This window comes from Dama dama, chromosome 19 (genome assembly GCF_033118175.1).
Source record: "Dama dama isolate Ldn47 chromosome 19, ASM3311817v1, whole genome shotgun sequence".
Lineage (NCBI taxonomy): Eukaryota > Metazoa > Chordata > Mammalia > Artiodactyla > Cervidae > Dama > Dama dama.
Window position 1 is genome coordinate 61,521,508 of NC_083699.1, and position 13,075 is coordinate 61,534,582.

Below are 13,075 nucleotides of genomic sequence, written 5' to 3' on the forward strand. Positions count from 1 at the left end.
TAGGCAGAGCGTTCTGCCAGACCAGAGTCTCCCACGTGTCCATGGACACTCGGTACAGACCAGGAATCACCAGACTTTCTCTGAAGGGCCAAACAGCTCATGTTTGGATCTGCAAGTCAGGAGGCCTCTGCGGCAGCTGCAGACACTGCAGCAGGGTGAATGCAGTCCGGACCACGCGGACACTGCAGTGGGGTGAACACGGCCGGGACCATGTGGACACTGCAGCGGGGTGAATGCGGGGGAGACCACGCGGACATGTGTGGGCCGGGCAGAGCGCCCGAGGACTTGATTTAATGGGGGAGGCAGACTTTCTGTCCTGTGTGCTACAGCCTGCCAGTCCTTGGTTTTGGGACTCCGGTCTAGCTGAGCACCCTTGGGGTCACAGACCCCAAATTCTCCCTGCAGGCCCACGAGTGGCAGTCACGTCTATACTACCAGCACCTGTTTTTCATAGGATGAGAGTCTTCTTTGCAAAGGTGTCGTGTTGACCACTCTCAACCCCAGCTGGCAGCACAACCTCCTCCCAGCACCCTGTGCCCCATTCTATTTAACCCATGCAGTGGGGTGCAGGTCAATGTTCAACAAACAGACCCCCAAGGCAGAAGGGCCAGCTGCTGGCGCGTTCCGGCTTCACTGGTCTATGGCTGACCCGGAGGCCCAGCGGCCACCATGGCCAATTTCAAGCTTCCAACACATTTAACGACCATCTCACAAAATTCCTGAAAATTTCACAGTTGCCTTGTGCACACCAGTACAAGGCAACTTCAGGACACCACTAAATTCACCCAACAAATCCTGAAATGTGTGACTACATCCACACTTCACAGCTGAAACAAACTGAGCAAAACTGTTCTGTGAAGCTACTAAATCCCCGACAGACATGTTCACAAAAGGTACTATAGTCCCAAGTCCCAAGGACTGGATACCTAGAAGGAAATGGAAAGAACAATCTTACAAGGGGATCGCTCTCTTAACAGCATTCCAATTCTGTGAATTATCCTCAACTGCACAAAATAAATCTCTAAGGAAACATGACAAATTAAACATGGATACCTTCACCCAGCAGAGCCATTCTCAAAAAAAATTTTTACAGATGTTTTGAAAAATCATCTCATTTCTTCATTTCCTGGAAGCTGTCAGAAACATCTTAAACTGCTTTGCCCCTGGATATGACACGAGATGACAGCAGTCCTTTTGCCCCAAAGGCTTTACTTGCATCTAATCATGAGTAAACAGACACAGCCAAATACAGAGGCCTTATGCCAAAGCAGGACTCTACAACAATGGTGCTGCCACAAAAGGCCAAAAGAGAGCTGGGGAACTGTTCTAGAATAAACCAAATAGACTAAAGAGGTGAAGAGATCAGAATTAAATGCAATGTGACCCCAGACGGATCCTCCAACAACAGGAAGATATATGATAAACAACAGAATTTGGATATATGGGAAATCTGGATATGGGCTGTACATTAGGCCAAAACCAGCAAGTGGACTGGATTTGGTACCCAGGCTGTAGACTGCCTATCCACACATTAGATGATATTGTAATCCAGCTAAATTTTCTGGTAGTGATAACTACCCTGTGGGAATGCAAATGAATAGTCTCAGTCTTCAGAGACACATGCAAAAAAGTTAGGGGTGAAGTGTTACAACATCTGTATGTAATTCTGAAATGGTTCCACATGGCTTACAGGAGAGGGAGACAGAGGGACAGTGAACGTGGCATGCAAACCATTTGTGAGTCTAAATAAAGAGACTCTGGATCTTTATCACGGAATTTTTGCAACATTTATGAGGGTTTAAATTTTTCAAGATAAAAAGCTGAAGCAAGAGGAATGCCTTCAACGGTGGGGATTATGTTTCCCCGCGACGTGGCTGTCATCAGCGGAATTAGCCTCTCATCAGCCTGCCTGCCTCTCCACCCTGAGCCCCAGACAACATGCAAACAGGGGGCACAGCTCCCTCGGCAACACCACCCCGTCCCCAACAGCAGGAGTGGCTACAGAGCAGACAGGGTTCACCCACAGGCGGCTCACATTCCCCCTGCTGACCTCTGGCCCAAGCATCGCCGCGGGGTCTGTGATGGTGGACATGACCTCGTGGATTAACTCCAGTGGGATATCGCCCATCACCCGGGGCTTCTTGGTCTCCTCCAAAACATGAGAGTCGTTCATTTTCCTCTTTTCTCCTTGATGATCAAAATTAAAGGGCAAACGATGGGTTATTTTAAACACAAAGCATGTGCCAACTAATCCAACTGATTTTCTAATAACACTGACAGGTGTGGACATCAACCCTCTGTGTACCAGGGAGGAGCGGTGCAGCAGAAGGTGGGAAAGAGGAGGTCGCAGTAACTGCCCACCGTTCTTTTTCTTTTCTACTTTACTTATTTATTGGCTGGGCAGCATGTGGGATTTCCTTGAGCAGGGACTGAATCTCCGCCCCCTGCACTGGGATACAGAGTCTTAACTGCTGGCCCACCAGGGAGTCCCCCAAGTGCCCACCATTCTGAAGAGCATTTGCTGTCTACACTAAGTTGTTTAACTTGACATATGAGTTATTACGGCACTGCTTCTTCATGTGCATATTGAGGGGGGAGTCTAATTGTCACTGGTTATTAACCTCCATGTTAGAGATTAATTGTCCCTTTGTGGTCAGAAGAATACGGCCCTTAAGATAACAAAGGTCAAAATTTCTTGAAACTTGAGTTATGACCTAAAACTTGACCAATTATTTGTAAATTAAGCATCTTCTTGGAAAGAATGTACACATTCGGGAAAATACATTTCCCGATTTTCAGTGCTCTCTACGTGTTGATTGTGTTTGTGGGGCTTCTGTCCTTACTGATAGCTTTGTCTGTTTGATCTATGAATTAATCAGAGATGTTTCTTCAAGTATTCAATTTCTGGTTGATTTGATCATTTCTCCTTATAGTTAAGTCTTTCTTTCATATATGTTTGCATGGACATATGTATATATACATCTGTGGATGTATGTTATATATGTGTGTGTGTGTCTACATATACTGGAAATACACTCATGAACTATTTCACTTTGCTGCTGAATTTAGTTTTTGTCATTACAAAATGACCCTCATGATCTCTCACAATCCTTTTTTTGCCTTAAAATGATGCCTCACAAAGTGAGCAGGGCCCCTGGCCTTGGAAGTAGGTACATTCATTCCCAGGATGTCATAATATATCACAACTTGGAAAAGGCCAGGCAAAATCATGGAGAACTCTTCCCGACTTTCCTCCTTATATTACATGGCCGCTTTCTGTCCTACTATCATGTTTGGTTTTTTTTTCTTTTTTTTCCCTTCTGTCATAACGTATTTATTTTCACAATTAAATTTTTAAATGCTCAAATCCAATTGATTCCTCAGGTGTGAATTCCAGTAAGCAGGCTCCATAAAGCATTCACACCATCCTGAGCTAAACGGCAGCAGAGCAATGTCAAGCATCTTGTCCATATAAGATGCTTTTCCAAATATGAGACAACTTACTAAACAGCTTTTGTTGAGTTGTATTTTTATAACTCTTTAGTTGTTATTATTGGAGGTGAGTGAGAATATTTTCCTTCATTTGATCAACTCTTCAAATCCCACAATTCCACAAGAATAATGGTGTGAACTATTTATTTTAGAGCTGAGGTTTATACCCAATATGCCCCAAACTGGATAGCTTGCTTAGTGCTGCAATAAGAAAGCACCCTGGGCTATATCTGAATTCAACGGCAGTTTCCAGAATAGTCAGTAGCGCCTCCCCTGGAAGTGGCCCAGTGCTGCACGCTTCGTCCTTCACAGAAAACCCTCTCCTCTCCCCATCTCAAGGGGCTTCTCAGTGTCAAGCTTCGCTCATGCTGAGATGTGTCTGACGTCACGGCTGTGGACACAAACGCGGCCTTCGGAACATTCTATAACTGCAAAATGCCTCTAGCATTAAGAGATTTTTTTGCCTACGTGGCAGATTACATTCATGGCCAAATTCTTTCCCCTCCTGTATCCAGCTTCTGCCAAATGATTCTGTGGCTCTTCCTACAAAAGGCGTAAAGGGCATCTCCCCACCCCTTGATTCTGAGTCTGACCCCATGATTCACTTATGATGACAAAATAAGATAGGCATCATGGTGTACCAGCTATGAGCTTAAGCTGCAGGAAGCTGCATTTCTTCCTGCTCTCTGGTGTCTCTGCCATCATCATAAGGACGTATTCTGCCCCAAGGAAAGGAAAAATCCAGTGGTCCTCAAAGGAGGACGAGAATTATGCGAGCATAGCCTGAAGGAGACAAGCCATATCAGCCACCTCCTAGGCAGCACACAGAATGAGTGAGCTATGATAATAAAGGATCACAATTTGAGACTCTGCATCTCGAGTTGGTTTGTTAAATAGCAATAACTAACCAATGCAGCTCAGAGGGAGTTCCAGCCATTAAGATCCTTGACACGCACAGCACGCAGTTGCTTTAGGGCTCCCTTTCACACTCCTCAGATAACGGAGCTTCTCAGGCGAATCACAGCCCTCGCTGACGCCCTTCGAGCTTACCTGGGTTTGTCTCAAGCCCGGACGCGCCTCGACAGGATGGGCTGGTGCTCCCTCCATTCTGCTGCTCAAGGGAAGTGGAGCTGGAATTGTAGGACACTGTCCCGGCCACGGGAGGTGGACTGATAACTGCCCCCGGGAGAAGGAAGAGAAGGCATTAAATGACGTCTTTCTTGGTAGTAATGAACCAAGTGCATGCGAGACCATTCCACTCCCGTCCAGCACCCCGAAGCAGTCATCTTTAAGACAGAAGCTGTGGGGCCAATGTGAGCTTGATAATAAAGACAAGGGCAGATTATAACCCACTGGATAAAATAAAGATATCTGAGTCCACAGTGATAATATAAGAAATGAATAAATAAATAATTGGGAGAAGGTAAAACTCTCCTTACAGGAGAATGCCAACAAATAAGGAAGCAATGATGAAAGTTGTGGGGTGGGGGGCAGTTAGGGAGCAGCCAGCACATAATGACTGATTCAGGGAAGAAGCATCTGTACAGACCTAATCTTGTGACTGTAATTTTGATAAAGATAGAATAGCCTCAAAGTATCTCCCCACAAAAGTACCTTTTTCTTTTTAAATTACCAAAGCAGAAAAGTTATCACTGCTGTGGAGAAATCGCAAAAACCCCACCTTAATCCAGTGACAAACTTCACACCAGTGATGATGGGAGAAGCCAACGTTACGTGCCTCCTGGTGTGACAGAAAATGGCTGTGAACCACGTGGCTGAGATAAGAGGAAGGATGAAAAACAGAAGCCAGATTAAGGAATAATATGGCATCAAGGTTAAAATTCCTCACTGTGATAACTCTGCTGGGGTTAAATACGAAAACCCTCTTGCTCTTAGGAGATTCCCACTGAAGTCAGCAAAGGGGCATGACCTTTGTAACCGACAGACCGTTCAGAAGACAGAAAGGTACGCACACGTTAATATACATGGAGAGAGACAGAAGCAGGAGAAACGATGGCGCAACAGGGCAAAACGTTAACAATTGCTGAGTCTGGAACAGAAAATACACAGCACGGGACTGCTTTGTCCTGGTCCTGTAACTTTTCTGTAAGTTCAAGAGTGTCTCCAAACAAAACCATTTTGTTTTGCCTTTACAGAAAAAGAAAAAGCCAAGGTAGGAAGTAGGATGTTGTTTGCTCGTGAGTGGCTGATGGCAGGACAGACATCAGCGACACCGCACACAGACCTCGCAGACAAGAGGCCCCAGAGCACGCCATCTCAGTGCGGGGACGCCCCCGCAGCCAAGAGTGGTGAAAGAAGCAAAACTAGCTACAGAGACACAGGCACACAGCTCCTAACTGAACAGCAACCGGTATGTAAAGAACTGGAATATACTGATCGACAATGTGTGTTAGCTTCAGGTACAGAGCGAGGTGAATCCATTAGACATTTACATATATCCACTCTTTTTTACATTCTTTTCTCATAGAGGCCATCAACAATAAGTGTTAAAAAGAAAAATAGCCATATATAGGTGAGACTTCCTCAGATGCACACACACGAAGGAATCAGAAGAGACTGAAGCACCAGGCTGCAGGCCTTTCATTCCAGCAAACAGGCCTCCTGAATTTCACAGAGCTTCCACACAAAGAGGAAGCTCTGGTGACTCACAAGACATCTGAGAACCTCGCCAAAGTTCAGAGCCGTCATTGTGACTGTCATTTCTCACAGGTGCCTGGGTGCGCAGACATGCCAATTAAGGAGAAGATTACCCTTTTCTTTCCCCCCAGAGCACACACTGCAATTACAGCAGAACAGAAGTCGGCCGGCTTCTGACGGGGGCAGGGACTCTGATGAGTGCGCTCCAGCTGAGCTGGGTGACAGCCGGACCCACTGGGGTGAACCTGACATCCCAGGGGCCAGAGACAGCCGCCTGCTCCATGCTGCGCGGGGACGGGCGAGTCTCGGGGAGCGGGGCAGGCCAGGAGGCGTCCTGAGCAGGAAGGTCAGGGAAGTCTTCACAGATAGGGACCCCCTCCATCCCTCCAGCAGAGAACTAGCTGGACCTGCCTGGAGCCAGGATCGGGTCCCCGCCCGATCATTCCTCTTTCCTTCCACAAGCGTCTGCCTGCGTGTCTGCAAGGCACATGGGGGTGCAGCGGGAATCAGACGCGATGGGAAACCCTGTCCCGTCACTCGGAAGGCTCTGCTTTTGGGCGACTGGCTGCTCTTCTCTGAGCTCCCATGTCTCATCCACATACAAGGGTTAATCACACCAACTTCTCCTGGTTCTAGCTAGAGCTTAAAGACCCGAAGCAAACCTCACCAGCCAGCACTCACTGGAAGTGCGAGCTATTCTCATGGATAAACTGGGTCTGACCAGGTAGGCATCACACTCACGAAAAGGGGGCTGGGGTAGCGTGGTGACTGCTGAGGGCAGCAGGTCTCGGGCTGATGCCCATCAGACCCTCCAGGAGCTGTTAACATGCCGAAGGCCACGCCCTTGGTCACTTACGCCACAGCCTCTTGGCAGGGGCCTCAGGATCAGTAGGTTTTTTATTTTTTTTAGTATTTATGCATTTGGATTGTGGGGTCTTTAGCTGCAGCCTGCAAACTCTTCGTGGTGGCATGTGAGATCCAGTTCGCTGGCCAGGGAGGGAAGCTGGGCCCCTGACGGGGAGTGAGAAGCCTTAGCCGCTGGACCACAGGGAAGCCCCAGATATCAGCAGTATTGTAGATCCCATGGGTGGTGCCACCGAGCAGACAAGCTAAAGAACCGGGGATAGGACATTATCGAGGTTCCATGTTTGGAAGAAAGGAGACCCAGCTCTTGCTGGGAGGCATGGAGAGAATTAGAAAAGGGTTTGGGGGAGAGATGTCATCCAAAAGTCAGGTAAGTTAAAGGCAGAGACAAAGCCAACAGCATGCGGGCAGAGACGGACGCAGCAGGAGCCCAGGGGCTCGGGGAGCTCTCCGGGAAGGGTCGACACGTGGGCTGGAGTCCTGTCCACACGCAGACAGGCCCCAGAGGGCTGCAGACTGTGAGCCAGAGAAACGTGAGATTATATTTTATGGCCTAAGGTGAAAAAACACAACACAAAAGGTGTCTTTGACATGGTTTTGGGAACAAGAATCCAAAGAAAGAAGGTTTGATACAAACCAAAATACCTCATTCCCTAAGTATTCTGCTGGGTAGGATTTAATTTTATTCACATCCAAACTCAGGCTCCAGATGAAACAGCATTTTAATCACCTTCTCCAGTGCCGTATTATGCTCAGTGAAAGAAGCCAGAGTCGGACGTTACGTGCTGTGTGACCCCACTCGTGTGGCATTCTAGAAAAGCACAACTACAGGAACAAAGGACGGACCGGAGGCGGGCCGCCAGGGCCGATCTCAGCACCGAGCACGTCGCGGGGAACTTTCTGGGCTGATGGCCACGGGGTGATACAGCACTGGGCATTCGCCAGAATCCACAGGACCGCACACTAGGGGTGGCTAAGGGTGACTTTCGCTGGATATAAAATCAAACCAGGGGAGGTGTCGAGAACGGCAGAAACAACCTTTGCTGCAGGCGGCACTCACGGTCCCCAGGACACACTGAACCAGATCTACTGAAAAGTCGACACCAAAATTCTGCGTTCTGCCTCTCCCCGAGGCCACACGGAAATGCCTGCCCTGGGACCTCCTGACAGCCTTCTCCAAGGCTTCTGAGCATCCAAGGCAGGAGTTCAGACCCTGTCTCCAGAGTCAGTGTGACTCCAAGTCACACGTCCTCACCAAAGGCCCGCTGAGGCCCTGAGCCCACGGGGGACGGCACGTCCTGAGACTCAGCCCCACCATTACCCGAGAGCAGCCTGGTGCTCCAAACAGACGTCCAGACTCACAAGCCAGACTGAGCCGTGCCTGCAGAGCAGGCCGTGACCGAGACTCTGTCTTTAAACAGCCGGCGTCTGCCTGCAGACCTGAGTGCCGGGTGCTTCGCCCTCCGCACGATGTGCAGGGCAGGCTGAGCAAACCTTGGGGCAGAGCAGCAGCTGCTGCGGCCTTAGCTGCCTGCCTCGCACCTGCTCGCCTCGGGAACAGAGATGTTGATGCCAGGTTTGCCAAAGTGTTTACTTTTCTTTGCTGACTTTAGTCTTCAATTTCTTGATGAAAAATGCAAATAAATGCACAGTGAACTGCAACAAACACTTCCTGGTTGTGTTCTGATTTATGCAAAAAAAAAAAAAAAATTTTTTTTAAATTTTTTTACCTGTTTGGATTCCAAGCTGGCTGGTTCTGGAAGAAGCTGAGAGAAAATCCTGATCCCAGATGGGAGAGTTTTGACTATAAACTTCTTCTTCTAACATAGACAGAAACCTAGGCACAAGAATAAAGGCAAGAGTGAGATCACAAGTCATGCATCACGAGGGGGACAAGTGCCGGGCACCCATGGCAATCCCACCAACACTAGCATCTCATCCTCAATTGAGAAATATGAAATACTCAAGTCAGTAAATCATCAGGTGATGATTTAGTTGGGTGGCCTTGGTATATTCAAATAGAAATGCATTTCTACAAATGTATTCTCTTTGGACTCCATGTAGGTATTAGTAGATACAACCTAGACCACACAGAGAATTACATCAGTGGAAATGCATTTCACCAAGTCCCCCTGGGAGAGTCCTGGAACAAGAGCTCATCTCTCCTTAGAGCTGTTGTCATTTCCATCACAAAAGCTGCTCGTATTTACTGAGTCCTTGCCATGTGCCTACACTGTGCTGAGAACGTTTCATTGAATCTTCTCATCAACACAATGAGTTACAGATTTTGTTTTTATTTATCACACACATGTACACATAGCTCTTACTATAGGATGGACACTGTTCTAAGCAGTCAACGTATATTAACTCACTTGCTCTTCCGAATAACCTTGAGATAGGATCCATTACTGTACTCATTTCACAGATGAAAATAACTTAGGGCACAGGCAGGTTCAATAACTGGCACAAAGGCCCACAACCAGTAAACTGCAGGGCCAAGACTAATTACCATGTTATATTTCCGGTCATGTTATAAAACAAGCAGGTCTCAAGTTTTGGGGCCACGGAAATCACCTGCACACCGCGGCTGGAATGCAGACACCCAAGCCCCACCCAGGCTCACTGAACTGCAGGCTGTGAGAAAGGTCCAAGCAACTGAATGCTGGTAAGTACCTTGGACAGTTCTTGTGTTTCCCCCGAAATGCAAAAGACTGTGAGTAAAATACCAACCCAAATCTATACTTCTGGTATTGGAAAGTCTTCCTGCAAACCTTTCAGGCACATTCATTCTCACGGAGGAATATAAAATAACGGCTAAGAGCCTGGGGTCTAAAACCCAGTTACCACTTATTATTTCTGTGACCTTGGGACAAATTCCTAGCTTTCCTCTTCTTCGGTTCCCCTTTTATAAAATGGAGACATCAACAGTAACTTCTGCACACGGTGGTGCCAAAGACTATACACCGTCATGCTGCAACCAGTGCCGACCGCTGAGAAAGTGCTCCTTCGTTCACTCAACCAACACTGGCTGCCCGCCACACGCCAGGTGCCGCGCCAGGCCCGGGAGGGCAGAGTGAGCACAGCCTTGCCTTGCCTTCAAGACGTTTACATTGCAGCGATGTGAAAGGTTAGCAATTAAATGTCTCTGAAATTTTTAACTCCAAAAACCCTTTTAAAAGTATTTTCCCTAATCCATTTGGCAACAAAATCTGACCTGAACATATGCAAGTTTATTTACAGTCTTTATAAATATAAATGGATTTGCTTCGGGGGACCTACCCCTCTCCCAGAGCTATGATACACAGTCTGTGTGTTCTGTTACCTTTAGGAAGCAGCCAAGTTTACCTCAAAGCGTGAATTGTGAAACATGCCAAGTTTGGGTCACTGATTAAGGACTTATATTAACATTAACATCATCATCATCACAATAAGGGAAAGTACCACTAATCTCATTAATCAAACCCTGTAAGACTGCAGAAGGGCAGGGAGAGGTTGGGCAGTGAAGACAGGTGGGAAAGGCCCTGCGGGTCTCCGGACTGGCCTCTCACACTCAAACATTTAAGAAAAGGAACCACTGCATGAATGTCGACCTGCACTCAGCCATGAGGTGCATGGTTTAAAGAAACAGCACGGGCCACTTTTTGCCGAGCTAGTCACCATTAACTTACACTTCAAAACACTTCAGTATGTCTCTCATCTAACACAGAAAGACTAACAGCAACCAGAGGCAAAATCCTTACTGAGATCACAGTTTGACCTTGCTGACGAGAAGGCAGGTTCCGGATGCATCTCCTCCTTTGGCCCAGCAGACCCTGCCTTCACCTCGCCCAGCCCTCAAGATTTCCCAACCACCCTTCATCACAGAAGTAAATTTCCTTTCCTTTCCCAGGCTCCTTCTTTACGAGCAATTACATAATAGAACATCATTAAGCCCTATGGAGACTTACCAAAGAAGAATGCCATTAATAATTTAGGAAAATAGTCATGTGTGTGCTATATATATATATAATTATTTCAATACAATGAAAGACAGTCTCATCTAATGTCATGAGAAAGTGCTTATTATGTATACAGAGGTTACAAAATTGAACATAGAATAAAAGAACACAATACACGGAGGAAAAAGTAAGAAATATCTAATAAAAGCACAAAAAGTAGATCACAACGGTAGGGCTATAGCAGTCCTTTGCCTCTTTGTTCTCTCTGAATCAGATCTTCACCAAATGTCCCTCTGTCACTTTTACAATGAAATGCAGATACTGAAGTTCTAAAGGACACCTGTGGGACGCGGTGGGTGTGGGGATGGCACACAAGAAGGCCAAGCAGGAGGAAGGGCTGGAGTCCCTGCGGACGCAGAGGCTGGGGCTGCACTTCTCCTGCAGGGGCCTGGGTTCAATGCCCGGCTGGGGAACCAGGACCCCGCCTGCCGAGCAGCACAGCCAGAAAAAAGAAGGAAGGAAGGGCGGCGTAGGAAGTGCAGGAAAGTAAGTGTGCAAGACCTGAAGACACCCGGCAAGCACGGGGGCCCCACGGGGTCAGAGGCATCCACAGTCTGACTCTGAGCCAGGCCCCGGCTCCAAACGGCACCTCTGGCTTCAGTATACGAGATTCTGCTGCCAAGTCTGCAGGTATGAATCCCTAACAGCCTCCAGTGTTGTCATATTCAATGGAAAGGGCCTGAAAGGAGAAGTGGGTGGTAGCTTTACCCTGCCATTAGTAACAGAGAAGGAAAGAAAGCGGCACTGATTTTCTCAGCTAAGCAGCTTAAGCATGCCAGAACTACGGGCTGAAGGAACAAACACTGTAATTAGCAAATATCTCCAAGAAGGAAAATGAGTTTGCTATGGGAAAAAACCTGCTCCTATGCAAGATAATTAAAATCTCTCATTAAGCACCATAAAAGGTGTGACGAGGGAGGGGTCCTCTGTCCGCTGGCTTAGAGGCAGGAGACAACTATAACCTAAACACATGAAACATGGCTTATGTGGCAGATGTAACAGAGAAACAAGAAAACTACTTTAATCTCTAAGGAAAGGAGCTTAGATCAGTTAACAGGCAGATGCTGAAATACACAAGCACCAGAGTTCCTAACCTCTTCAGGAACGACACCCGAGCTGCTGTTTAGGTCCTTCTGGACGTTCCTCCCTGCAGGACACCAAGTGTTCGGGCCCTGCCTCATCCTGGGTTGTCGCTGTCTTCAGGAAATGCTGCAAATCAGGTCACTAGGACTCATGTTCAGCTAAAGCTCATGAGAATTATCCTCTACCTAACACTGGAGATTCATGCTAAACTACAAAAACAAATTGTTCCGTCCATTTTCATCAGAAAATCATTTTTGTTGTTGTTTTGGACCTAACTTATCTTTAAAAATTAAAATGATCATGTTTCCTGAGACACACATTGGGTAACCCAGAAATAGTAGCAATTATAAAAATCTAGTATTTCGCATAAAACAGGATTCCATCCATCTTGGTTCCAGGAGCATAACAGCACCTCTCCTAAACTGCTCTCCGCCTCACAGCTGTCCCTGGCAGAACTCTCTCAGACCCAGAAAGCCTGTTCAAATGACAGCTTCCACCCATGCTGGACCAGCGCGGCTGCCGGCGGGAGTGAGCAGAAGGAATCAGCTCCGCCCTGTCTCACCACACAGTGCTGAGGAGTCGTCACCTGCACCCTCAGCTGCCAGACACTTAGGTTAAAGTCTGCGTTCTTCACACTGAAAACCCATTCCAAGCCCAGTGGCATACACTGTACCTTCCTACCCCCCTGACCTATTTCCTACATTTGGAAAATATTTAAGTGAGTCTTTACACGCTTGAGGTCTAGCAGGTTCAAGCAGCAAGGGGCCAAGGGCACTCGTGTGCCTGGGAAGCTGAGTACAGAGGCGCAAAGATCCTCCTGTCAGAGTCCTGTCTATTCCAGGCCGGCTCCCAGCCTCGGAGTCCAGTTCATTCCAGCTGAGACAGGGATGACCCGCTGGCCTCAGGAAGGGCAGGAGAACTGGGTGCCTGAATCAGCCCCGGGCTCTCCTGCACCACCTCTTGGAGACCACTTCTGCAGG

At 47.6% G+C, this 13,075-nt stretch overlaps 1 protein-coding gene across 1 annotated transcript in view; it reads right to left on the reverse strand.

Annotated features, from left to right (window-relative positions):
* Nucleotides 1-13,075, reverse strand: part of KAT2B (lysine acetyltransferase 2B) — a 92,938-nt gene that overhangs the window by 24,214 nt on the left and 55,649 nt on the right. Inside the window, exons 7-9 of the mRNA XM_061167242.1 lie at nucleotides 8,745-8,851; nucleotides 4,543-4,668; nucleotides 2,051-2,187 (exon numbers count right to left, since the gene is read on the reverse strand). Coding sequence (XP_061023225.1) covers nucleotides 2,051-2,187; nucleotides 4,543-4,668; nucleotides 8,745-8,851 — 370 coding nt within the window. The remainder of the gene's footprint in view (nucleotides 1-2,050; nucleotides 2,188-4,542; nucleotides 4,669-8,744; nucleotides 8,852-13,075) is intronic.